Source organism: Gekko japonicus, unplaced genomic scaffold (genome assembly GCF_001447785.1).
Source record: "Gekko japonicus isolate JY-2015 unplaced genomic scaffold, Gekko_japonicus_V1.1 scaffold914, whole genome shotgun sequence".
NCBI lineage: Eukaryota > Metazoa > Chordata > Lepidosauria > Squamata > Gekkonidae > Gekko > Gekko japonicus.
This window is the reverse complement of record NW_015160240.1, coordinates 239,823-267,519: the sequence shown is the minus strand read 5'-3', so window position 1 is coordinate 267,519 and position 27,697 is coordinate 239,823. Positions and strand designations below refer to the sequence as shown.

The 27,697-nt window shown below is 48.7% G+C and overlaps 1 protein-coding gene across 1 annotated transcript in view; it reads right to left on the bottom strand.

Moving 5' to 3' along the window:
- FBN3 (fibrillin 3) overlaps positions 1 to 27,697 on the bottom strand; it is a 248,900-nt gene that overhangs the window by 75,869 nt on the left and 145,334 nt on the right. Inside the window, exons 22-31 of the mRNA XM_015413252.1 lie at positions 23,442 to 23,570; positions 21,346 to 21,471; positions 20,030 to 20,155; positions 19,713 to 19,835; positions 17,560 to 17,685; positions 14,875 to 15,000; positions 13,030 to 13,152; positions 11,346 to 11,468; positions 6,977 to 7,102; positions 1,981 to 2,103 (exon numbers count right to left, since the gene is read on the bottom strand). Of these exons, the coding sequence (XP_015268738.1) occupies positions 1,981 to 2,103; positions 6,977 to 7,102; positions 11,346 to 11,468; positions 13,030 to 13,152; positions 14,875 to 15,000; positions 17,560 to 17,685; positions 19,713 to 19,835; positions 20,030 to 20,155; positions 21,346 to 21,471; positions 23,442 to 23,570 (1,251 nt within the window). The remainder of the gene's footprint in view (positions 1 to 1,980; positions 2,104 to 6,976; positions 7,103 to 11,345; positions 11,469 to 13,029; positions 13,153 to 14,874; positions 15,001 to 17,559; positions 17,686 to 19,712; positions 19,836 to 20,029; positions 20,156 to 21,345; positions 21,472 to 23,441; positions 23,571 to 27,697) is intronic.

Genomic DNA, 27,697 nt, shown 5'->3' with positions numbered 1-27,697 from the left:
ACGCGAGAGACAATCCCTGCCTTGAGAGTATGCCATCTGTTTTAGATGGATTACATGTGGGCAGTGTGTTGCTGTTGGTGAACCGAGGAATAAAGAAAGAGGGGAAAGGACGAGGGAGGGAGACAGTGGCAGAGCAGAGAAGTATGATGTAAGGAAGGCTGGAGGAAGAGGAGGTCTAGTGATGCAGACGGCCAGAAAGCAGTGGCAGGAAGAAGAAGAAGGAGAGGAAGAGATTGGATTTCTACCCCGCCCTTCACTACCCAAAGGAGTCTCGGAGCAGCTTACAAACTCCTTTCCCTTCCCTTCCCCTCCCCACAACAGACACCCTGTGAGGGAGGTGGGGCTGAGAGAGCTCTTGACAGAAGCTGCTGTTTTGCAAGGACAGCTCTTATCAGAACTATGGCTTGCCCAAGGTCATCCAGCCAGGTGCAAGTGGAGGAGCGGGGAATCAAACCTGGTTCTCCCAGATTAGAGTCCGCGCACTTAAGCCACTACACCAAACTGGCTCTTAAGGAGGATGAGGAGGAGATTGGATTTAGACTCCACCCTTCACTTGGAGTCTCAGAGCGGCTGACAAATTCCTTTCCCCTCCCCTCCCCACAACAGACACCCTATGAGGTAGGTGGGGCTGAGAGAGTTCTCTCAAGAACTGTCCTTTTAAGGACAGCTCTGACAGAACTACGGCTTGCCCAAGGTCATCCAGCAGCTGCGAGTATAGGAGTGGGGGAATCAAACCCGGTTCTCCCAGATTAGAGTCCGCGCACTTAACCACGACACCAGGCTGGGGAGAAGGGATCTCAAGGGACCTGGGGAGAGAGGGGGCCATGGAGGAGCAAGGTGGGCGTTCAGCATTCAGGACTAGAATCTTGGTTTGGAGCAACACAGCGCCGGCATGGACTGTTGTGGGCAAGACCAGGGCTCAGCAGGGAGGTAGCAAAGGGCAGCAGTCCCCACCCCCCACCCCGAGAATACTTCCTGCTTGCCCAGAAAAGTAGTAGTACTATGAATCACAGCAAATTAACCAGCAAGCAGTCCCAGCAGATCAATATCCAAACCGGAATTGAAATATTCAACAACTGCATGTGGTTTTCAATAGGCTTTAAAAAAAAATATTTTATTAGGCTTATATCCCACCCTACCCCACAAAGTGGGCTCAGGGCAGATACAACATATGAGAAACATAATGACATTAAAACATAAACTTAAAAAAAACAAATCCAAAACGATCAGAACACGACGGCAACTGAAACAAACAGCTCCAGGCAAACAGCTCCAAACAGCTTGAGGCAGAACATCCTATGGGATGTTAGTCAGGTGATAATTAATAGCACTCTATTTTACTACCGCGCCCGGTCGACACTCTCGGAGCTAAACAGCATCAGAGGGAGCTGAGGCGGACGTTATGGGCAGGGGAGGCCAAGATGGTTGAACGTCCGTCACCTCAACCAATGGTCTGGTGGAACAGCTCAGTTTTACGGGCCCTGTGGAACTGTAACAAGTCCCGCAGGGTCCTTCTCTCAGATGGGAGTGCATCGCACCAGGCCGAGGCCAGAGCCAAAAACGCCCTGGCCAGTGCTAAGCCTCTCTTCCCTCTTAATTTTTTTTTGGGGGGTGTAACTTTCAGTCAATAGGCCTGATGACCCTCCACACACACACATGGCCCATCTCTGTAGCTGCTAGAGTTGCCAAGTCCGGTGTCGCGCCGCAGCAGGGGGACCGTGGCCCCGCCCCCAGCGTGCCCGGCGTCGTCACGGCACTTCCGGGTGACGCGCACGTTGGGGTGGGGCTCCCCCCGGGGCCCGATCCGCCGCCGGTGGGGAATGGGCCTCTGGAGCGGGGGTTTCCCCGCCCCCCGGGGGGACTTGGCAAGCCTAGTAGCTGCCTGGCCGGGGACACCAGTGAACCAGCTTGCTCACCTGCGAAACACGACGCCTCCTGCCTGCACACAGATATCCCGTCCACTCTGTGGCCCTCACTCACCTGTACAGTTGCCTCCACTCCTGTCCAGCTCGTACCCATCATCACAGGCACAACGGAACATGCCCGGCAGGTTCTGGCAGGTGCCGAACACGCAGATGTTCTGGAAGGTGCACTCGTCGATATCTGCAAGAAAGCCGGCTTCAGAGGAGGTACGTCTGCCCGCAGCGGGGCTTCTGACGTGAAAGCAGGGGCGCCGTCGGAACATTCCAGTTCTCCAGGTCGAGGAACCTTACCTGAGCAGCCCCCGGTTGCTATTAGGCCTGTGCCACAGATTTAGAAGCGGAGGAACTGTCTCTTCTTTGGCGTTAGACTTTTCAAAATTGCCCTGCAGAACCTAATCAGCAGCTCAGAATACATCTTGCTAGTAGGGTTGCCATTGTCCTGACCATTGCAAGATCTCAGAATCTGTGACTTAACATCACATAAGGCTCCAAATATTTCTTAAACATTCAACAGTATTCAATATATGAAATACAAGAAATACAATAGGCTGGAGATTTGAAGCAATATCTAACACTCGGGGCTATTTTTGGGCAGTTCCGGCTGGCTCCTGAGTTGGCCACGCCCAGCAGGAACTCATTAGAATAATAGGCCACACCCAACAGCAGAAACTCATTAGGATTGGCTACATTAAGGGGTGGGCGGCCTAACATGCAAAGGAGTTCCTGCTACAAAAAAAGCCCTGGGTTTTGATAACAAACAAGGTCAACAGAATAAGAAGCAAAAGGTGGGTGTGGCTGGATGAGCACACTTCTGGTAACATGGGGGTGTGGCCTAATATGCTAATGAGCTGTGCTGTCAGGGGTGTGGCCTAATACGCTAATGAGTTTATGCTCTTGGGTGTGGCCTATTATGCTAATGGGTTCCTGCTGGGCTTTTTCTACAAAAAAAAGCCCTGCTAACATTTAGTCTTTGAAACTCCCAAAAGAAAATTTCACAATTTAAATGGACCAAAAAAAATGACTTTCAAATGTCCACAAAGCAAAGCAAAAACATCCATTTCTTGAAACTTTATAAAGTACGTTGCAATCAGCTTCAAACCTCCAGCCTATCTATTGTATTTCATGTATTTCATGTACTGAATACTATTGAATGTTTAAGAAACATTTGGAGCCTTGTGTGATGTTAAGTCACACGTGATTCATATTTACTCATCTGTTTCCTTAAATGATTGTTAGATTTTCAGAATCTAACCTGGCTGGTATTTGGATGGGAGACCTCCAAGGAATACCAGGGTTGTGATGCAGAGGCAGGCCAAATGGCAAATCACCTTTGAACACCTCTTGCCTTGAACACCCCTCGGGATTGCCAGAAGTCAGGTGTGCCTTGATGTCACTATCCCCCCCCCCAAGAAGGTGGCCATTTGTCCACTTCCAGTGGGGATCCCTGCCGGCAGTCCCCGTCTCTCCTTTCAGTTGATGCCATGGGACTCCCCCTCACAGGAGACTCTCCATTTTGTATCACTGTATACTTGTACAGGGGCTGTGGTGGCTCAAGTGGTTAAGACACTGAACTGCAGACCGGAAGGTCGGTAGTTCAGCAGATCGAGACCCGAGTACTGCATGACGGAGTGAGCTCCCGTCTCTGGCCCCAGCTCCTGCCGACCTAGCAGTTCGAAAGCAAGAAACTGCAAGTAGATAAATAGGTACCACTTCAGTGGGAAGATAACAGCGTTCCGTGCACCTCGGCATCTAGTCATGCCGGCCACGACCACGGAAATGTCTTTGCACAGCGCTGGCTCTTTGGCTTGGAAACGGAATTCACTTACACATGGAATTCACTGCCACAGGAAGTGGTGGCGGCTATAAGCATGGATGGCTTCAAAAGGGAATTAGATAGGCATATGGAGCAGAGGTCCATCAGTGGCTATTAGCCACAAGGTATAGATAGGGGCTCTGGGGCAAGTGATGCTCTGTCTTCTTGGTGCTTGGGGGGGCCAACAGTGGGAGGGCTCCTAGTGTCCTGGCCCCACTGCTGGACCTCCTGATGGCACCTGGTATTTTTGGCCACTGTGTGACAGAGTGTTGGACTGGGTGGGCCTTTGGCCTGATCCAACATTGGCTTCTCCTATGTTCTTATGTTAAACGGAGATGAGCACCGCAACCCTAGAGTCAGATTCGACTGGCTTTCGAGCAAGGAAAGCTTATACTTGTACATCTTAGTGTGGGTTTACAAATGAAAAATGGAGTCTGGATCAAACTGACATCAAAATGATGGTGAGTCACACTGATGGCGTGCAAGGAACGTGAAGCGACTCCTCCATTAGTCATATGAAAGCCATATCTGGTGGGAGTCAACCGAAGGGCCTTTTCCTCCAGGACGTGTGGGGTTTCCTCCCTGATAATCTGGCCTGAATAATGATCCAAATAATCAAGACAATGAGCAACGGGCCAGCCCCAGCCATTCCCTCCTGGTCTTAAGTGCTTCTTACCTCTGCTCCATCATGTAAAGGACTCGACCATCTACTAGCCTATCTAGAACTCTCAATCCCCCTAAAGGAACACTTCTCCTTGATACTCTTACTTGTAATGCAAAAGAAGAAAAAATGCACTTCCACAGTGCACCCAAAGATACTCTTTTCAAATTAGCTCATCTCTGGAGAGATGGACTTCTCATTCCTCCCACATTCCAATGCCAACACCTTTCCCCTTCCTCCATCTTAGCAAAAATGTATAAAAAGGCATCTCTCAGGTCATCCAATTTGTAGCAGGCTTTGGATCCCACTCTGTCACCCCAACTGTGTGGTTCATTTCTCATTCCTTCCACCCTTCTCCACCCTGTTCTCCTGCGCCTCTCCAGAGCTGCCCAGCGGTCTTCAGGAAGCAGGCTTGTATGTCTTTGAGTCTCCTCTTTCCTCCCTTAGTAGCAGGTAGTTTGTTAGGGAAAGGGTTTAAGCCAGGAGTGTCGAACTCATTTGTTATAAGGGCCGGATCTGACATAAATGAGACCAGGCCATGTGTGTCATAAAATGTAATGCCCAGTAGTGGAGATATAGACTTTATAAAGGACACAAACAGAAAGGGGTTGTTTTTTAGTTAAAATAAAAACATGCTTAAAACATCAGCACTCTTGCAATATTTTGTTTATTTATCAGTGTCTGATAACTGACACCTCTTGCTCTGAATTATTGCATCAAACTGTCTGTGCTGTTGCAATCTTGTGTGTGCTGTTCAAGTGTGTATCTGCAAGCTGCAAACCTACGATGACGCAGCAGCAACAGAACTGGAAGAAGAAGCAGAAGACAGCCAGTTCCACTGCAGGTCTGATAGAAGCCCTCCGGGGGCCTGATCCGGCCCCAAGCGACAAGTTTGACACCCCTGTGTTTGTACTTCACATATGCATTTATGTCCTTTCTGTAGCGCCTCTGTTTTTATTCACCTGACTTAACTTGATTCTCTTTCTGTTAATTTGATACATTTATTTTCTTGTTTAAGGTTACACAGGTTACGGTCTCGGCAATTAATACCTCACAACTAGGGTTACCATTCCCCAGGTGGGGGCAAAGGATCCCCCGCTTTCACGGGCTCCTGCCCACCAGCATCCAGCTGGCCAGGGGGAGGAAATTGGACCCCCCAAACAGCGACATTATTTGCGACACTCTGGCGTCACCCAGAAGTGACACAGGAATGTTGGTGATGTTCAGGGGTGACACTCTGGGTTTTGGGCAAAACTCTATTGTTTGAGGGTGATTTTACCATAACATTTTGCCCCAAAACCAAAGCAATGCCCTCAATGTTACCGGCATGTCTACATCCCTTCCAGGTGACATATCCACATTGCACGGCATCCTCAACCAATCCTGGAATGCGCCCCAATCGCCTCTCTGGTGCGACAATTGGACCTGACAACCCTACCCACAACACACCCCTAACGTAGCCAACCCTCCAAGAGTTTACAGTCGCCCCTGTAAGAAGAGCTCTGCAAGCTCTTGGAGGATTGGCTACATGAGGGGTGTGTCGCCTAATATGCAAAGGAGTTCCTGCTACAAAAAGAGCCCTGGTAACACAGTGCTCAGTAGGGAGTGGAAATGCAAGGGGAAACAGTGTCACATGAACAACTATGCAAATGGCCAGAAAAAAACCCAAAAGTGACACTGCATGATGCTCTAGGAATCCCCTCTGGTCTCTACGGCTTTTACCATAGAGATGTGGGAAATTCCTAGAGCATTGCACAATGTGGTGACATCACTTCTGGTTCCAGCCAGAAACAATGTCTTGTGACACCATTACTGCATGTATACCCATCCTCCTACTGGTTGCCAGCCATGATATGACAGGGTTGAGCACTGCTCAGCCCCTTAGCATTCATGCACAAACATTAACATGCACGCATGCAGGAAGCTTGCATGTCACAGTTGTGCACCTCGATCTCACACTCATCAATATCTGGAAGGGAGAGGGGAGGGTGAGTTCTGGGCAAAAGGCACATGAGCATCATAAATTAACTGGGTACTATATCAAAAAATTAACTGGGCACTATTTCCCTGACCCAGATGGCCCAGGCTAGACCGATTTCGTCAGATCTCGGAAGCTAAGCAGGGTTGGCCCTGGTGAGTATTTGGATGGGCGACTTCCAAGGAATTACAGGGTCACTGTGTAAAGGCAGGCAATGGCCAACCAACTCTGTAAGTCTCTTGCCTTGAAAACCCTTCCCTGCTCAGAGATTTAATTGAGAGATCCTGGAGAAGGAGTTATCTAGCAGTGCTAGGGACTTACATTGGCATCATTTTAACATGACCTTCCCCCTCGCTCCCCGAGGCAAAGTTCACGAGAAAATATGGACATGGGGCAGACCAGGCCCTCACAGTCCTCCCCGGTCTCCTCCCTTAATTGCTTCGCTCTCCTATCCTGCCCGTAACGTTTGCTCCTAAAATCCCATCATCCTCTGACACCCAAAGGTCTTGTGCTCCCTCAAATGACCCAACAGGAGCTTCGGAGAGCTGAGTTGCGGGTCACATCTTTTCCGAGAGCTTCAGGATGGGGCGACTCCCCCTTACCTTGGCAGGCCTTGCTGTCCTCTGTGGGATTGAAGCCCATTTCGCACTCGCAACGGTAGCCGCCAGGGGCATTGAGACACTGCCCATTTTCGCAGAGGTTGATGTTGTCTGCGCATTCGTCCACATCTGTCGAGGTGCACAAGAAGAGGAAAGATCAGGTCCTGTCATTGGCTGAAAAGCTCTTGCCCGTGATTGGCTTAGTTCAGAATTAGCTCAATATCTATGGGTTTTTCCAAGAACACGCAGGAAAAGAATAGCTTGCTTTTCCCCCTGAGATTTGCATCTCAGCTTGTGATATTCATGTGTTTGTTTATTTACATTATTTATAGTCTGCGTTCCTCACTCGGACTCAAGGGTAAGTCAATATTTTCAAACAGAGGCTAGGTGGCCATCGGACAGCAATGCGGATTCTGTGGACTCAGGCAGATCACAAGAAGGGAAGGCAGGACAGGTTGCCTCAGTGCTTAGTTCTCGTCAGGGCTTTTTTTGTAGAAAAAGCCCAGCAGGAACTCATTAACATAATAGGCCACACCCAACAGCAGAAACTCATTAGCATATTATGCCACACCCCGACAACACAGCTCATTATCATATTAGGCCACACCCCCATGCTACCAGAAGTGTGGTCATCCAGCCACACCCACCTTTTGCTTTTTATTCTGTTTACCTTGTTTGTGGTCAAAACCCAGGGCTTTTTTTGTAGCAGGAACTCCTTTGTATGCTAGGCCCCTAATGTAGCCAATCCTAATGAGTTTCTGCTGTTGGGTGTGTTTTATTATGCTAATGAGTTCCTGCTGGGCGTGGCAAATTCAGGAGCCAGCCGGAACTCCCTTCCTGTGCATTCCTGTCCAAAAAATTCCTGCCCCAAAATAGCCCTGGTTCTCGTGGCCCTTTCTTACACACCCAGGGAAATGTTGGTCACCACTTTGGGGTCAGGAAGCAATTTTTCTCCAGGCCAGTTTGCCCGGGGATCATGGAGGGAGGTTTTTTGCTATCTTCTGGGCATGGAGCAGGGGTCACTGGGGGTGTGTGTGGGGGGGTGTGTACTTGTGAATTTCCTGCATTGTGCAGGAGGTTGGACTAGATGACCCTGGAGGTCCCTTCCAACTCTATGATTCTAATATAATCAGCAGCATAGGGCATTTCAGTAGACAATACAACAGGATTAGGCTTTCAGAATCAATCAGAAGTCTTACAGAACTGAAACAAAGCAGACGTATACACCTGACACATTAAATGAAGCAAAAATCATAGTTTCAACAAGCTAAGCACAGTCCTTAAAAATTTATCCAAGTCACTTTGTGAATCATTTTGGACACTGCAGCCCTGTTGCCTGTGTAGAAAAGCCCTCTTGAATTTTGCAAGGTTTGTGCACAGCCAGGAGAGGGGGAGCCTTTCTGACCCCCACAGGCAGGCCAGACCACGAGGCGGGGGCCACAACGGAGAAGGCCACGTGTACGGGCAGTTGTTGGTTTTGCCCATTTGCAGGTTGGCAGCTGCTGGACTTGCTCAGATGAACGAAGCTGTCGTGGTGGTGCATAGATTCGCTGCACATTCTCAGATTACTTTTTTAAAACTTCTCTGCCTGAGCTGTGGCTATTGCCCAGGATTTGGACAGAGAGAGAGAGAAGAGAGGAGAGGAGAGGAGAGGAGAGGAGAGCAGAGAGAAGAGAAGAGAAGAGAAGAGAAGAGAAGAGAAGAGAAACACAGAAATATTTTCAGTCTAATCTGCCGAATTGTTCAACAAGAAGTTCTTCCTCGCCCAATAAGCACCTGAAAAACCGCCTGGCTGGCCTGAAAGCATCTGCAGAATCTCATTTTACATTCCAAGCCACAGAAGATCCTCAGGGAGGAGGGGGAAAAAACCCCTCAATGTGCAATACATCGGGCATTGTAAACTGGACCAATTTGTGCACCAAATCAGATTATCGCAACACCCAGCAACTTAACGACTTGCGATGATGCTGCAGTATAACATGCTCATAAATTGATCTTATGCTGCTCGCTATGCTCCTTTCCCCTCCAGCCGAGCATCTTGAACCCTCGAATTGCCCATTTCTTTGCTACTTAAAGCAAGCAGCATTGCGAATGTGTTTACACCGGCATAGGTTACAGTGTTCGTCATCAAGCGGACAGCAGGCCGGTTGCCTCTGTCGATACATGCTCAGAATTTATTGGACTGAAATTAGGAAGCTGCAAAAAATAAATAAGTGACAATTTCTATTCACCGTGGTCAAAAGTCATGTTGGGATAAACTGAGAAGAGTAATTTTACAGGAAAGGAAGGCCCTGGAATGGGGAACAACATTCTCCGTAGCAAGTTACCCTTTGCAAAGGTTAAGGTTTGTGGTTTGGGGAGGGGCAAGGACTGGAGGTTTTTGCCATCTTCGGGGTGTGGAACAGCGGTCACTGGGAGTTTGGGGGGGGGAGGTCCCTTCCAACCAGCCCTGTAGCTAGGTTTTTGGGGGGGAGGGGGCCTTGGGGTGGCCACCATCTAATTACATCAAAGGCTCCTGGGGAAGGGGGGCCTGCTTGGTGCGTACCCACACAGCCCCCACTAGAGCCTTCCTCCGAGGCGAGCCAGAACCCTAGTGTTTATAGACACTAAGGCTCCTCGGAGGTCTAGCAAAGCGGCCGTGTTTTTTTTTTTTTTTAAAAAGGAGAGCGGGGATCAAGCTTCCTTCCTCGCGACTTCATCTCCCGCGGCGGGCTAGCAAAGCGGCTGTTTTTTTTTTTTTTTTTAAAAAGGAGAGCGGGGATCAAGCTTCCTCCCTCACGCCTTCCCTGAGCCGAGGATTTGAAACCTGGCAGAAAATGCAACAGGAGGAGTGAACTGCTGCAATCCGACCAATGTGTGTGTGACTCGGTCAACCACCAGTTGCTGTTGGGTCCTAAAGAGACTCAGCTGATTGCCGATGAGCTCAAACAGGGAGATGCCGGCTCATATTCATGAGGCAATCGATCAGCGGGTTAATGGGCTGGAGCGGGGGGCCCCTGAGTATTGAGGGAGGGGCCCGCAAAAACAGCAGGGGGGCGGGCCCCATGGGCCCCATGTTAGCTACGGGCCTGCTTCCAACTCTATGATTCTATGGTAGGACGGCACGGGCAGGCAGGTGGGGGGCAGGCACCTCCAGCGAGAGCCAGTCTGGTGTCGTGGTTAAGTGCGCGGACTCTAATCTGGGAGACCCGGGTTTGATTCCCCCACTCCTCCACTTGCACCTGCTGGATGACCTTGGGCAAGCCTTAGTTCTGGCACAGCTGTTCTTGAAAAAAAAGAGCCGTTTCTGTCAAGAGCTCTCTCAGGCCCACCCACCTCACAGGGTGCCTGTTGTGGGGAGGGGGAGGGGAAGGAGTCTGTGAGCCACTCTGAGACACCTTTGGGTAGTGAAGGGCCGTGGGGTATAAATCCAATCTCTTCTTCTTCTTCTTCTCTCTCATTATGCATGTGTCCACGCACAACCTTCGGAAACAGCCTATCATTCCCAAGACACTCAGTCAACCTTTCGGGGCATTTGACTGGGACACTCGCACCAACGTGAGCAGCTTCATTTAGAGCCCAAGAGTGTCTACCCACCTCCACCGTGAGAAGACTGCTCACCAGCCAGGAATGATGACCTGCTAGGCAGACGGTTATTCCCCTGTGGTGAACCACCCAACAGAGCTGGTGAGCCACAAGTCTCACCCTGGCCCCTGCCTCTTCTATAAGCCAGGGGCTCAGGCTGAGGGTGGGGGGAGTACCGGGGGGGGGAGGCAGATTGGAGACAGCAGGCAAGTCTGGTGCACAAAAGGGGACCCAATAGCCTCCTCCCAGGCCAATGTGCCCAGATTGAGGAAGTGAGTATTCCTGAGAGGCTTCTAGACTTGACGGTGGTATCAGAGTGGCACTCCTGCATGGCCTGGTTTCCCAGGCCAGGAGGATTATAGGCTGCTGGGTGAATCTCCCATCTGTGGTCAGGGCTGGCTTACTCACTAGGCGAACTAGGTGATCGCCTAGAGTGGGCTGGTCCTTAGGGGCACCAAACTACTCTGGGAGTTTCTTGATTATTTGTGTTTTTCATTCTTCCTAAAATGCATTTATTTTTGAAAAATGGTGGGCACACCGGGGGGGGGGGCGGCGGCATCAGAAGGGATCCTCGCCTAGGGTGCAAAATAAACTGGGGCCGGCCCTGTCTGTGGTCTCCTCCAGCCAGCAGTTCTCCAGGGGCAGGTGTCCAGTGAATTTTGCAAACATCCCACTGACCCTGGCCCTGACCATTGCTTCCCTCCTCTGCTTAGAATCAGCTAAGGGTTATCCTTTTTATCCTTCTAAGCAAATCCTGTGCCTTCACCCCAACTTGGGGTCCAAATGGGGGGGAAAAAAGCAAATGTACCTGAGCAGGAGAACCCATCTCCGTTGAAACCTTCCCGGCAGGCACAGCGGTATGATCCTGGAGTGTTCAGGCAATTGGCATTCAAGTTGCAGCTATGTGCTTCCGTGGCACACTCGTCCAGGTCTGGGGGGGGGGGGGGTTTTTATTCCACCCTTTCTCAAAGGAGCTCTGGGCAGTGTATATGGTTATCCCTCTTGCCCCAGGGAGGGAGGGAGGGAGGGAGGGAGGGGGAGAGAGAGAGTCAAGTAGACTCAAACACAGGCACCCAGATTACACCCTTATGCAGCAAATTCACACACTCGGAGGAGGCATCCCTGCATGTAGAAAGAAGAAGACTCCAACCTAGCCTTCTCCCTGACGCTCTGCTTTTCTGTGTGGAGGCAATTTCAACACAAAAACGAAATCCTTGCACTTAGAAACCAGAGGATCAGGGAGCAGGCTAAGTAACAGCCTAACTTTCTATGTTCGGGAAATATTTGTGCATGGAGAAGAACTGTACTCCCTGCAAATGGAGAACTAGCATGGCAGTGAATAAAGTCACAGGGCTTTTCATCGTTCTCATTTTCCTTGCTCGTAAATTCCTGTTTATTCAGGGGCTTTTTTCTGTGTTCCAAATGTCTTTTGCTCCCTCTAGTGTTCAATTCAATATTACACCCATTTATGTCCAGCATAAAAACCTGCAGTTTAAATCTCTGCAAGGAGATCTGCTGGACATAACCCAGTATAATATCAAATCGTCCACTAGAGGGAGCAAAACACATGCTGAAAATGAGAATGCACAAAAGCCCATAGCTTAGCCTTTCTGTTGACATTCTATCTTTTACGTACAAGAAGTATTTTATATGGGGGAAGATTAATAATCCCTGTTTACAGAAATCTAGCACATCATTGAAAACTGTTTTAGCTTAGCATCTTCTTTTATATACTAGATTTCTACTAGATTTATTATTTTTTTAAACCAGCCTCAGTGAGAACTAGACTTTTAAATTTAATCCCTGAAATCTGTTTTGGAGATGGAAAGGATATATAGGAGCTTAATGAAGGAAGTGTAGCACTTTGCATGTGCTCAGAGGCATTGTTGCTTTCCCTTCTTTCACACGTTTCAAGACTGGAACCTGACACTTCAAATCAGCGCTGGGGCACAGCTTCATCTCAGATCACCCCCTTCAAAACAACCCCATAAAAATGCCTCTGAAGGCACTGCACAACCTGCTAACCATGAGCTCCACCCCCCCGTTGCTTCTAGTGTAGTGTAGTGTGCTGTAGTGGTTAGAGTGGATCTTGAAGACCCTGGTTCGAATTCCTGCTCTGCCATGGAAGCTTGCTGGGTGACCTGGGCCCAGTCCCTCTCTTTCAACCTAACCTACCTCACAAGGTGATTGTTGTCAGGATTAAATGTGGAGGAATGAAATTGCAAGCCACTTGGAATCCCCACTGGGGAGAAAAGCTGAGTTTGCATATCAGCACTTTCATGCATGCCAAATCATGTGCTTTCACTCCACTTCCAGTGCACTCTGCAACTGGATTTTATGGCAAGAATGGCAAAATCCAATTGCTTACGGTCCCTAAAGTACACTGGAAGTAGACTGAAACTACATTATTCAGCGCGTGTGAAAGTGCCTACGCGAACCAATAAACCGAACCACTAGCCGTCTTGGCCTTTTCTCTGGCTCTGCCCACTCACCGTTGCACTTGAGGCCTTCGCCCAGCCATCCGGTCCGACACTTGCACCGGAAACTCCCGGGGATGTTGATACAGGAAGCGTGCATGTCACAGTTGTGTGCCCCGATCTCGCACTCATCGATATCTGGAAAGGAGAGGGGAGGGTGAGTTTTGGGCAAAGGGCGCATGAGCGCCATCAGTTAAATGGGTACTATATCAAAAAATTAACTGGGCACTGTTTCCCTCACCTGGATGGCCCAGGCTAGACCGATTTCGTCAGATCTCGGAAGCTATTTATATTTATTTATTTATTTATTTATTCTTTAGATTTGTAGCCCACCCGCCCCGAAGGCTCAGGGCAGCTAACAAGGGCATAAATGCCTAATAAAAACAATAAGTACAATACAATATACAACATAATACAATTAATAAAATATCGGTGCTCCACTACTCACTCCAATTCATAAAATCAAGATGGTGTTCTGCAGCTGTTATAACAATACAACAACCACATGTCCCCACAACCCTATCATCCGCCAGGTATGTCTCGCACCCCCGATGGTACCCGCGCCAGCGGTGGTAAGGGTGCGGTGATGGGAAAAGCGTTGGTGGAATAATGGTGGCGGCGGCTCCTACTCAAAGGCCTGGCGGAAGAGCTCCATTTTACAGGCCCTGCGGAACTGCCCAAGGTCCCGCAGGGCCCGGATCTCTTCTGGGAGCTCGTTCCACCAGGTAGGAGCCACCACCGAAAACGCCCTGGCCGCAGCGAGTTTGATGTTCCTGGGGCCTGGAATATCCAGGAGATTTTGGGTCCCCGACTGTAGTGCCCTTGGGGGAACATGCGGGGAAACATGCTAAGCAGGGTTGGCCCTGGTAAGTATTTGGATGGGAGACCACCAAGGAAGTCCAGGGTCTCTATGCAGAGGCAGGCAATGGCAAACCCACTTGGTGAGTCTCTTGCCTTGAAAACCCTACAGGGTTGTCATAATTTGGCTGTGACTTGATGGCACTTTGCGTGCGCACATGCACACACATATTAAAAAATGCTTCCTTAGCTGAACCTCCCACCAGCCAGTTCCATAGAATGGACTCAAGCCCCATGAAGGTTGGTATAAACAACACTGAGTTAGCCTATGGAATTCCCTGCCACAGGAGGCAGTGAAGGCTATTGGATTAGATGGCCTCAGCAGGGGAATCATGCAACGCTTTGGTGGTGGAGGACGCCTACTACTAGCTATTAGGCCCAACACCTTAAATGGAATCTCCGTGCGCAGCAGCAATATACCAGGTGGAGGTTTTGCCCAGCAACGCTTCCGATTGGCTATTAGAGATTTGATTGGCTGCACAGAAAAATGTTGCTTAGCAGCAGCTGCAACAACAACACAAGGATCTTCATGGTGTGACCGAAGGGGACACACACAACAAAAACTGGGGAAGAAACAGGGGATGGTTGTTGCCTTTCAGTGCAGCTCAAGGTCTGCCCAGAAGCATCTGGCTAGCCAATGCTGGTAACAGAATACTGTTCTTTAGATGGACCTTTGGCCTGTTCCAGCAGAGCCCTTTGGACATTCTGGCTCTCTCCTCCCACCAGTCTGCTCACAGTATTATAGAGATCTTTTGCATCTCCTGCTCAGTTATCTTATTCTCACCCCAAAGGTTAGATTGCCCCCTTTCTTGGTGTGCCCTACAGAACAGCTCTCATCACCAGCCGGAGGCTTCTAGCACCCTCTGGCTCTGTACGGGACCTCCATGTTCAGAGGCTGTGGACACCGATTGCTGGGTGTGGGCAATAACAGTGGAAGTCTCGGGCCTCCATATCCAGGTGAGAGAACCCCGATTCCCGCATCCCACCCCAGATCTTACCCACCTGTACAGCCGGTTGTCCCCTTCTTGACGAAGTAACCAAGCTGGCAGTGGCAGATGAAAGACCCTTTGGTGTTTTCGCAGTCCCCGTGCAAACAGATGTTGGGGTTCAAGTCACACTCATTCACGTCTGCATGGAAAAGACATGTGCATTCAGAAGAACCCTCGCCCAAATCCGGGGCTGCCAGTGACACCCCTTGTCCCCCGAATACCACTCGTGAGTGTTCCCACGGGTTCATCATCTCAAAACCCTTCTGTTTCAACGCTCTCTCTGTGCATGTCTTTCGTAATGCTGGACACCTGGGAAATACACTCCTCTATCTGCGATTTTGTACACTGACACTTAAATATCATCCCTGCTACGTCACTTTCCCCTCGCAAATAAAAAGGGCAGCTTATAATGGAAGAGGATCACAGCGAATGATTCTTGCAGGTATATACTTGCTTTTATTGCATTGTCTTATAACTTACAATTCTTTCTGTATTGTTTATAGCAGGGGGTCCCCAACAGGGTGTCCCTGGCTGCTATGGTGCCCACCAATACCTTTGCTGGTGGCTCAGAGGTTAAGGCACTGAGCTGCAGACCGGAAGGTCTGTAGTTCAGCAGTTCGAGACCCTAGCACCATGTGACGGAGTGAGCTCCTGTCTCCTGCCAACCTAGCAGTTCGAAAGCAAGTAGATAAATAGGTACTGCTTCGGTGGGAAGGTAACGGCGTTCCGTGTGCCTCGGCGTTTAGTCATGCCGGTCACACGACCACAGAAACGTATTCGGACAGCGCTGGCTCTTCAGCTTGGAAACTGAGATGAGCACCGCACCCCTAGAGTCGTATTCGACTGGCTTTCGAGCAAGGGAAACCTTTTTACCAAGTGTTTTTAGAAAGTGGGTGAGGCCAAGTGGAGGTTTTGCCCAGCAAGTCTTCCGATTGGCTACTCGAGATCTGATTAGCTGCACAGATGGCTTAGTGGCAGCTGCCACCACAACACAAGGATCCTTATGGTGTGACCAAAGCCATTGTATGGCTGGCTCCGCCTCCTGTGGCAGCCATTTTATGTTTGCACCCATAGGGTTGCCATCCCCCTGATGGGGGTGGGGGATTACCTGCTTTTGGGGGCCCCAATCCGCCACCAGCCAGCCGGGCACATTGTGAGGGGGATGCTTTAGCATTTGGGTAATAACTCTATGGTGACTATAGAGTTTTTACCCAAATGCTAGAGTGTTTCCTGAACGACATGCCCGGCATGATGATGTCACTTCCGGGTGATTTCATCACGCGTGCCAGAAGACCCCGGGAGCTGGGCTGGAGCCCCCCACCGGGACGCAGGTAAGACCTGGTAACCCTATGCACCCACCATGCTGTGTCAACTTCCAAAGGTACCCACAGGCTCAAAAAGGCTGGGGACCCCTTGTTTATAGTATACCTTTCCTCTGGTAGTTTTGTTTGCATTGTTCGCTAATCCTGTGATCCTAATTCTGCCGCCTTGTTCTTTGGTTGTTTTATGCTGTCTGACTGCACTGTCCTGTATTCTGTAATTTGCCTTGAACCTCAACAAGAAAAGTAAATAGATTACTTATTTCTTTATTTAATTTCTAGCCCTCCCTCCCTTGCGCAACAGGCTCAGGACAGGTTACAACACAATCAAACACACAACATAGCTGAAATATAACACAACCTTAATAAAATCTATAAAATTATTTATGAATCCATTTACAAACATCACTAAAACATTCTAAAACATTTGATGGCGTCGGCTGCGCAGTTAGATGCCCCAAGGGATCCTGACTGTGGGTAACCGTAGATCAGGGGTGTCGAACTCATCAGTTATGAGGGCCGGATCTGACATAAATGAGACCTTGTTGGGCTGGGCCATGTGTGTCATAAAATGCAATGCCAAGTAGCGGAGATATAAACTTTATAAAGGACACAAACACAAAGGTGGCTTTTTTACTTAACATAAAAACATGCTTAAAACATTAGCACTCTTGCAATATTTTGTTTATTTAACAGTGTCTGATAACTGACACCTCTTGCTCTGAATTATTGCATCAAAATGTCTGTGCTGTTGCAGTCTTGTGTGCTGTTCAGGTGTGTATCTGTAAAGCTGCAAACCTACAATGATGCAGCAGCAGCAGCAGAACTGGAAGCAGAAGCAGAAGCTGGCCTGTATCTAACACGGGGCCCACGGGGCCTGGTCCCCTAGTGTTTCTTCTGGGCCACCTCCCTCCTGGGCTGCCCCCAAAGTGCTCCAACTTACCACCTTCACCGTACTTTCATTTAATTAGCTGGCGGGGGCCCCCCCGAGGCCCCCTCCCAAACAATTCCCTAGCTATGGGGCTGAGCAGAAGACAGGCAGTTCCACTGCGGGCCTGATAGGAGCCCTCTGGGAGCCTCATCCGGCCCCCGGGCCACATGTTTGACACCCCTACCATAGGTGGAACACTGCAGAGCAAATGGGTGGGGGAGAAAATCGGCTATGATGGAATAAAGCAGGGCAGAGCAGGGGAGGCCAATACGGATGAATTGCCACCTCCTCAAATATCTGGGAGGCCAATATAGATGAATATATCCAGGGAGGACAATATAGATGAATTGCTGCTGCCTCAAATATCTGGTGACCCATACCACAGACTTTTACAAATCTCTACCCATTACATTAAGTAGCCGCATGGCTCTCTGGCCTTTTCCCTTACCAATACATGTCTTCATGTCCAGGGAAGCCATGAATCCATCAAAGCAGAGGCACCGATATTCCCCTGGGATGTTGGTACACTGGCCTCCGTCGCAGATATCCGGGTTATCCTCACACTCGTCGATATCTGGATGACAGCAGCAAGAGAAACGATTGTTGTTTCTTGTGGTGTTAGTCCCACTTCACAAATATGCACACATTTGGGAGCCCGGCTAGCCACTCAAATGCCCCCAGATACCGACATCAAGAATCACAAAAACTGAGAAACCTGTAGGGGAACATCTCAATCTCCCAGGACATTCAGGGGGGGGGGCATCTCTTTGTTAACGCCTGCCTTTGCGTGCTAATGTGCTGCCAGCCATTGATCCTACCAGACACTCATTCCAATTTCAGCTCTGCAGATGCAACCTGGGCTCTGAGTGGCCTCTCCTAATGACTTAAACCCCTCCCCCTTTCCCCCTGTAAGTAGCTTTTGAGATTTCATTCCAGTTTTGTCTGAATAAGTGGTTTTTTTGCATGTGAAAGCTTACACTTCGAATAAAACTTTGTTGGTTTCAAAGGTGCCACCGGACTCAAAATTTGTTCTGTGGTGGGGAGAGGAAGGGAAGGAGATTGTAACCTTCCTGAGACTCTGAGTAAAACTTGGGATATAAATCCAATTCTCCTTCTCCTTCTCCTTCTCCTTCTCCTTCTCCTTCTCCTTCTCCTCCTTCTCCTCCTCCTCCTCCTCCTCCTTCTCCTTCTCCTCCTCCTCCATGTTCTCAGTGCAGCTGTGCTTGCAGAACATGGAGGGATTCCACCCCCTTGTCCTTCTTCACTGCAGTCCACCCAGCCCACACGGCGTGGTGATTAAAGTGTCAGACTAGGATCTGGGAAGCCCGGGTTCGAATCTCCACTTTGCCACTTAAGCGTTGGCGTGATCTTGGCCCGGTCACACTCTCTCAGCCTAACCTACTGCATGGGGTTGTTGTGAGGATAAAATGGAGGGGAGGAGAAGGATGGAAGCCGCTTTGGGTCCCCACTGGGGAGAAGGGCCAGGGGTATAAGTAAAGTAAGTAAGTAAAGAAAAAGGCTGCCAGTGAGGTCCGGAAGTGCGCTTAGGCATAGCTTGGACAGTGGGTCTTCTAACATTTCAGGCAGAAGCTCTGTTCATAGCAGACCTTTTAAAACTCACAAAAAAATTAAAATATTAAATATTTAATTTAAAAATTCAAATATTAAAATATTTTCTTGTACACACAAAACAAGTGTACATCTTGAGCTTGTGGTGAGGATAAAATGGAGGGGAGGAGAAGGATGGAAGCCGCTTTGGGTCCCCACTGGGGAGAAGGGCCAGGGGTATAAGTAAAGTAAGTAAGTAAAGAAAAAGGCTGCCAGTGAGGTCCGGAAGTGCGCTTAGGCATAGCTTGGACAGTGGGTCTTCTAACATTTCAGGCAGAAGCTCTGTTCATAGCAGACCTTTTAAAACTCACAAAAATTTAAAATATTAAATATTTAATTTAAAAATTCAAATATTAAAATATTTTCTTGTACACACAAAACAAGTGTACATCTTGAGCTTGTGGTGAGGATAAAATGGAGGAGAGGAGAATGATGCTAACCGCTTTGGGTCCGTATTAGGATAGAAAGGTGGGATATAGATAAAGCAAAAGTAAATTATTCCTCCGACTGGGTCCGATGAACCTGGGGATGCTCCTTCCAGGGGACGAAAGGGGCTGCCGAAACAGAGAGGAACACAAAAACTCCCTGGTTTGCCCTGACTTGCACAGCCCAGGCAAGCCCAATCTTGTCAGTTCTTGGAAGCTAAGCAGGTATGAACCTGGCAAGTACTTGGAAGGGAGACCTCCCAGGAATACCAGGGCCGGGACGCAGAGGCAGGTAATATCAAGCCACCTCTCTGAGATGTCCTAGCCTCACTGGGAATTACCAGAAGTCACCATGACTTCCAGGCACACAAGCACACACACACACTCACAAAAATTCTCACACACACAAAGAAGCCTCACACAGAGTGGGATGATGCCGCCCATCAATCAGAAACGTGAAGAAGACCTCTGAAATGCTTGTCCCACACATCTAGCATCCTCTGGGGTTCGTCCCAAACGAAACATGACCATGGCGTCAATGGGTGGACCAGGTAGATACGTTCCTCACCTGTGCATGACCTTTTATCAGGCATGAGGGCGTACCCCTCACTACAACTACACTCGTAGCTACCCTCTGAGTTGGCGCAGTGGGTATCGCAGCCACCATTCATGATGGTACACTCGTCGATATCTGGAATGAGAATGAAGGAATGAGATCGCTAGTCAAAGGAGGTAGTGTTGAAGAGAACATAGTGGGGCATAACAGCACCCAGTAGTCCTCAGATCAGGGGAGAGAGTTGAACAGCTCCCCCTGGTCAGCATGTCCGCCATCTTGGACACTGGGGCCAATACTGGTTCCGAGAGACAAGGAGTCGGGAAACTCACCAACACAGCCTTGCCGGTCCGGTGTGGCCTGGAACCCAGAATCGCATGCACACTGGTAGGTTCCGATGATGTTGACACAGCGGCCGTTACGGCACAGATTGCTGCTGAGGGAGCATTCGTTGATATCTTGAGGCGGGAGAGGAGAGGTTGAAGAGAAGGAATGGACAAAAGATGATCTCAGAAGACATTTAAGTCAGTAGAAAAGAGCAAGAGTCCAGCAGCCCCTTAAAAGACTAACAAAATTTGTGGCAGGGAAAGGCAGCTTTTGTGAGTAACCAGTCACTCCTGCAGAGCGGTGACTCACGAAAGCTCCTCCCCCGCCACAAATTTTGCTAGTCTTTGAGGTGCTGCTGGACTCTTGCTCTTTTTTATGGCTACAGACAGACCAACACGGCAACCCACCTTGATCTATCTCCATGGAAGGCACCACATTTAGGTCAGTTTTTGCTACAAAGGTCAAGTGTTTGTCTATCGGGAATTAAGGGTCTATGTGTGGGGGACACCATTCAGGGTTTTCGGAATGCTCTGTGTGTGGGAATCCATTCAGGGTTTTTGGAATGCTCATTAAAGGAGGGGAATCAGATCTGCACAGTGGGGGGGGAGTGGGGTGGAAGGCAGAGGACATGAGGACGAATGTGTTCCTCCTCACTCAGTTTCACTGAGCAAATCCAGTTTTCCCCTGGATATCACCGTAATACTCAAGATATATCGGGAGGTAAGCAATGCTCCCGCTAAGCTGTGGAGTCTGGTGAGCAAAAATTCTCCTTTGTGAGCTACTGGCATTAACGTTGTGAGTGAGCGATTTGGCTGCTGCATAAATTAGTTTGCTCTGGAGCCATCCTTCCTGAGCGAAGGAAAAAATGTGTGAGCCGGAGGCTAAAAAAACCTGTGAGCTAGCTCACACTAACTCAGCTTAGAGGGAACACTGGAGCTAAGCCACATTTCCCCTAGTAGTTCTTCTCTAGGACAGTAAGGAAAAGGGGAATTTGGCATAAGTATGACTAGTGTTACAGTGAACAAGGTTGCTTTGTGTTTGCAGAGACATTTTCTCTAAAAATGGCAACTTCAAGGGGGCGAGTTCAATGGGAGATATCCATAGGACAAAAAAGGTTAAACCCTGTTCTCCCATTTTCTCACACCTGATATAACTTGGGTCTCCCCATGGCTGTGTGTGTGTGTGTTTTTAAGTCAGGTGTTCTGATCACAGCTCTGCCACATACGCAGCCTTCCATCAGTAGGTGTATAGCAACCCCTGCCTATCCTCTCATAAGAAACACCTGGGTTTTGGAGGCCTGGATCCATTCACTGGCACTTACCGACACAGGCATTCCCCTCAGAAGTGAGCTCATGTCCTGGGGGACAAAGACACTCAAAACTGCCCTCGGTGTTGACACAGACCCCTCCCCGGCAGAGCAAGGGGTCTCTCTCGCATTCATCAATATCTGGAAGACAAGGAACGAGTGGGTGGGGAGATGAACCTCTGGTGAGGTAGAGTGGACTTAGAGTGTCACATCTGCTTTACTCCCATTCATGGGGAATCAGTTCTGATCAACTCTATCTACCAGTGGTAATCCCTGTTTGGGGAGAATTTGTCTCTGACCAAATTCATTCCCCTTACCGGTTGTATTTTATCAGTAATCTAATTCGTTTGTTTCTGGCATTTCTTCACAATTTTGCTTTTCTGTCACACGATGCCACCATGTTTGCCTGTTCCCCACTCCCCTCCAAACAGCCACTGATATACTGGAGCTGATAAAACGAGGTCGCCCAGCATCAGTTTGGTCTATTAGTCTCCAGAACGGAAGGTGTGGGTTGGTGGCACTCATATGACCCCCCCCCTTGTGACATAAAGTTTGGATGCCGTATTTTGGGATGCCATGACTAAAAGGTCTGACCCTCTTGCCTGGCCTTTGCCAAACTGAAGGGAGGGAGGCAGGGCTCTTTTTGTAGAAAAAGCCCAGCAGGAGCTCATTAGCATAATAGGCCACACCCAACAGCAGGAACTCATTAGCATATTGGGCCACACCCCTGACAGCACAGCTCATTGGCATATTAGGCCACACCCCATGTTACCAGAAGTGTGGTCATCCAGCCACACCCACCTTTTGCTTGTTATTCTGTTTACCTTGTTTGTCGTCAAAACCCAGGGCCTTTTTTTGTAGCAGGAACTCCTTTGCATGTTAGGCCACACACCCCTAATGTAGCCAATCCTAATGAGTTTCTGCTGTTGGGTGTGGCCTATTATGCTAATGAGTTCCTGCTGGGCGTGGCCAACTCGGGAGCCAGCCGGAACTCCGTTCCTGTGCGTTCCTGCCCAAAAATAGCCCTGGAGGGAGGGGTCTGTGCAAGAATATTCCAGAGAGGCTTGCACGAGGTAACTTCCCTGAGGATCAGGCTCCATATTAATTAGGGTATTTAATTGAGGTTGCTTTATGGGAATTCCAGGGTAGGCAATGAGAGATTTTAGGGCAGCCTGGATTAAACAGACGGTAAATCCAAACAACAAGGGGAAAAGACTAGTGTCACAGGAGTCCCAAATATACAAATTCCACTAGTAAGCAGAACATTATGCTAGTACTGGGCATAACGTGGACAACATGAAGTTTGGAGTGATTTTTGTACACCAAAATAAGCCTTTCCAGAGGCAGGATGTGCAGTGTCTTCTGTTACAGAGGGAGGCATGCCTTATCTTTGATTTGAAAACATATGAACCTTTTGGCTTGAACAGGGAAATTGATTTTTCAGCCTTTTTGTAAACAAAAAGAATATATTTAAATGTTCATTTTAGAAAAACAGAACCCTGTAAATGGGACTAATCTAAATTGGCTACACCTGTTCCTCTCCCTGTTGAGCTTTAAATTTGCATGCATCTTCGTCTGTATCTTCGAGAACCTATGATTCGCTCCTTACGCTATGAACCTTGTGGTCTGTTGAAATTGCTGAAATCAGGGTGAGTGTATTCTTCAGGCGTGTTTTTTTAAACAATTCTGGTTTTCATATGTGTTTTTGTGGCTAGGCATTTGTGTCAATCTCTTCACAGTTCCACTTACACAGCCGGCAAACTGAAGAAGTCGAAGGAAACGCATCTTCCAAGTATCTAGAATGGGCGTCTTTGCAAAGGCTGTTTGGAAAATGTTATGACTATGTGGACTCCTCCTATCAAGTTACACACTGACTACATGGACTTTATGTCTTATCTTCTAAGGAGGAAATATTGAATCTTATGCCTTATTATAGTTACAGTATGCATTAATGTTGTTGTTGTGACACCACCAACTTTATAATTGTTTAATATATTATTTTGGCAATCTTTGACGGTGTTTTCTACTAGTGGGATTTGTATATTTGGATTAAACAGATAGCTGTTCCAAAATTAAAAAAAACCAAAAGTCTCCCATGATCCCCTGCTCACCCATGCAGTTCTTCATCATCATAAATCCACTCTCATAGCCTTCAAAACATTCACACTCAAAACTTCCAGGCGTGTTGATGCAGGAGCCGTGGCCACACAAGTCTGGTGAGATCCGGCATTCGTCGATATCTGCAAGGAGCAGAAGAGAGAGACCCAGCTGGGAAGGTGACAAAGTGCTGGAATCATCGTCCATGACCTCCCCCCTGCTGGTCTGTCCTCCAAAGCATGGCCAGGAGACAGGAAACACCATTCTCCAGGCGGAGCCCCCAGGATTGAATTCTTTTCCATTAAAAAAATAAATAAATCCTCGCACACTGAAAACTAGCAGAAATTCATCTTGCATGGAAGAGCATTCCATCATAACCCCTGCATGCTGAAAACTAGCTTGTCAGCCCTGACCTGGATAGCCCAGGAAAGCCTGATCTTGTCAGATCTCAGAAGCCAAGCAGGGTGGACTGTGGTTAGTGCTTAGATGGGAGACCTCCTTGGAATACCAAGTTGGGAGCAATGCTAAAGCTGCCATGAGTGTGGTGTATGTTTCTAATTGCTCTGCATTCCTTCCCATGTGCCTCACTGCTTCAAAGCTGTAACCCGTATCTATCAAGGTCACTGGAGGAGTTAATCATGTCTAGGTTTCGTGGGAGCTTCTTACGTTCCCAGCTTCGCAGCCGTTAGACAATCTGCCAAATGCCCGCGCACGGGAGGCCATCTAATTGGGTAGTACTTGGGTTGTGTGGAGATTTGTGAGCAAAGATTCTACTTTGTGAGCTACTGGCATGTAAAGTTGTGAGCGAGTGATTTGGCTACTGCATAAACTGGTTTGCTCTGGAGCCATCCTTCCTGGGCTGAGACAAAAATGTGTGAGCCAGAGGCTAAAAAACTGAGCTAGCTCACACTAACTCGGCTTAGAGGGAACACTGGTTGGGAGGACAGGGGCAGGCCCTATTCTGAATATCCTCCAGGCCCTCAGTAGGTAGGCTTGCCAAGTCCCCCCGAGGGGCGGGGAAAACCCCGCCCCAGAGGCAGTCATCTGAGGGAAAACTCTATGTTTTCCCCTTGGATGACCGTGGCCCCGCCCCCCGGTGTGCCCGACGCGGCCGCATCACTTCCGGGTGACGTGCTCACGGCGCGCGCGCTCTCTCCCGGAGCGAGCCAGGACTCCTCCGCTGCGGCTTAAGGTACGACTTGGCAACCCTATCAGTAGGGGTCAGTCACCAGAGGTCGCCGTGACTTCCAGGTACACACAGACAGACACACACACAAAAATACAAAGAAAAGAAAACTAGTTTTCAGGAAGAAACACTCCAAAATGTGCCTGGTTATTTATTGAATGATTTTCATGTACTGTTTTTATCCCTCCTCCTAGCCCAACCAATATAAAAATACAGCTAGGAAAACATTTAGGTTTAATTTACACAAGTCTACAAATAAACAGATGGGGTGTGTGTGTGCGTGTGTGTGCTTTTCCAGTTGTTTGTATAAAAAACCTGTGCACCCATGCAATAAATACAAAGGTCAAACATGGGGGGGGGTAGTAATGCACACACTGTAACAGTATCGGGGATGCCCTGGGACAGTGGTCCAAACGGCAAACTTCTTATTACCCCAATGTGTTCTTATAATTAGATTGGGGTTAGGAAGGATTGGGGTTAGGAAGACCAGGCCTGTTGCAAATTCACACCAAGCCCAGATGACACTTGGGTCCCATATATGCGCATGTGCGCATGTGCATATGAGCACCCATGTTGCACATCAGGATGTACTTCCCACTTGAAGGCAAAGGGCCTGCATGTAATTAGTATACCTGTGCCTCAACAGAGGTTCTGAAGCCACATGCCAATGTAAGAAGACTAATGGTAATGGTTGAAACACTACAAAATCATTGCGAGGAAAGAGCATCTTGAAACAAACGCTTAAAGTGTTTGGTGCCAGTTTGGTGTAGTGGTTAGGAGTGCGGACTCTAATCTGGGAGAACCAGGTTTGATTCCCCACTCCTGGTTGGGGACCTTGGGTCAGTTACAAATTCTTTTTAGCGGTTCTCTCAGGATCAGTGCTCGAAAGAGCTCTCTCAGCCCCACCTACCTCACAGGGTGTCTGTTGTGGGGAGGGGAAGAAATTTGTAAGCCACTTTGAGACTCCTTTGGGTAGTGAGGGGTGGGGTATAAATCCAATCTCTTCTCTTCTTCTTAAACGTAGCAGCACGGTCATGCGTTAAAGGGACAGAGACGTACAACTCAAATATGCGCCCCAAAATGCATGTGTGTGCACGTGTGGGCATATTTGGACTGTATCAAATATACCCGTGCTTGTTTCTTTTTAGCCCTTTTCAGTTGTCACGGTTTTGGTGTTCCTATCTTGCGTACCAGGGGTGTGTGCTATGTGTGATCCTCTCTATATGTACAATTGCTATTTTCTGTGAAATGGGCAACAAGCATATTTTCTAGCCCTGATATGCACAATTGGAAAAACAGGTCTTTTAGAGGATCTGTGGGTACCAAAGGCAGAAAAATATACACACTGCCCGATTTATACAAACTGCCAAATACATATATCACATGTAGCACACTCTCCCTGTATGCAAGGCAGATGCGCCAAAATCATAACAGAAGAAGAAGAAAAAGAAGAAGAAGAAGAAGAAGAGATTGGATTTATACCCCACCCTTCACTACCCAAAGGTGTCTCAGAGCGACTTAGAAACTCCTTTCCCTTCCCCTCCCCACCACAGACACCCTGTGAGGTAGGCGGGGCTGAAAGAGGTCTTTTGAGGACTGCCCTTGAGAAAACAGCTCTGAAAGAAGTTGTGACTGACCCAAGGTCACACCAGCAGCTGCACATGGAGGAGTGAGGAATCAAACCCGGTTCTCCCAGATTAGAGTCCACGCTCCTGACCACTACACCAAACTGGCTGTTTGAAAAGGGCTTTGCTTTCCATGGATTCTAATCCTCAGGTAGTTTCATCCACGTTCACAGTCGTCGTTCCTTATTCATTCTGTTTGCACCCTCATTATTTATAATTTTAACAACAATATTTCTATCAAATGTCAGGATGGTCAGGAGAAATGATAAATGTGGTTTCTGTACCCAGCTGGAAAAAAAACATGTCAAAAAGAGGGACTGTTGAATAGAAGCAGTGGCTGGAAAATTCAGCTGCATCGCTTACATGTGTGTGAACGAGAGAAAGGTGTTTGTGTGGGGAAACTGATGTCTTGGGGACAAATGCCATTAAAAAAAAAATTATGCACATATCACACATGAAGCTGCCTTACACAGAATCAGGTCATCATCAGTCCGTCAAGGTCAGTACTGGCTACTTAGATGGGCAGCAGCTCTCCAGGGTCTCAGGCCGAGGTCTTTCCCATCACCTCCTACCTGATCCTTTTAACTGGAGATGCCGGGGATTGAACCTGTGACCTTCTGCATGCCAAGCAGAGCCTCTTCCATTGAGCCACGGCCCCACTTCATGGCTCTCCAGGGTCTCAGGTGGAGGTCTCTCGCATCACCTCCTACCTGATCCTTTTAACTGGAGATGCCGGGGATTGAACCTGGGACTTTCTGCATGCCAAGCAGAGGCTCTGCCACTGAGCCACAGCCCCACTTCATGGCTCTCCAGGGTCTCAGGCCGAGGTCTTTCCCATCACCTCCTACCTGATCCTTTTAACTGGAGATGCCGGGGATTGAACCTGTGACCTTCTGCATGCCAAGCAGAGGCTCTTCCACTGAGCCACGGCCCCACTTCATGGCTCTCCAGGGTCTCAGGCGGAGGTCTCTCGCATCACCTCCTACCTGATCCTTTTAACTGGAGATGCCGGGGATTGAACCTGGGACCTTCTGCATGCCAAGCAGAGGCTCTCCCACTGAGCCACAGCCCCACTTCATGGCTCTCCAGGGTCTCAGGCGGAGGTCTTTCCCATCACCTCCTACCTGATCCTTTTAACTGGAGATGCCGGGGATTGAACCTGTGACCTTCTGCATGCCAAGCAGAGGCTCTGCCACTAAGCCAGCTTTAAAACTGCCCAGCTTGGCTGCTATCGTATCCATGTATTATGTTTCTAATAAACTTTAATCCCTGTTTCGTGGGCCCTGAACTGGACGGTCCAGGCTCGCCTGATCTTGTCAGATCTCTGAAGCTAAGCGGGGTTAGTACTTATTTATTATTTATTTATTTTATTAGATTTATATACCGCCCTCCCCAATGGGCTCAGGGTGGCGTACAGCATTTAATATACAATTAAAAACAATATTAAAAGAACAATTTA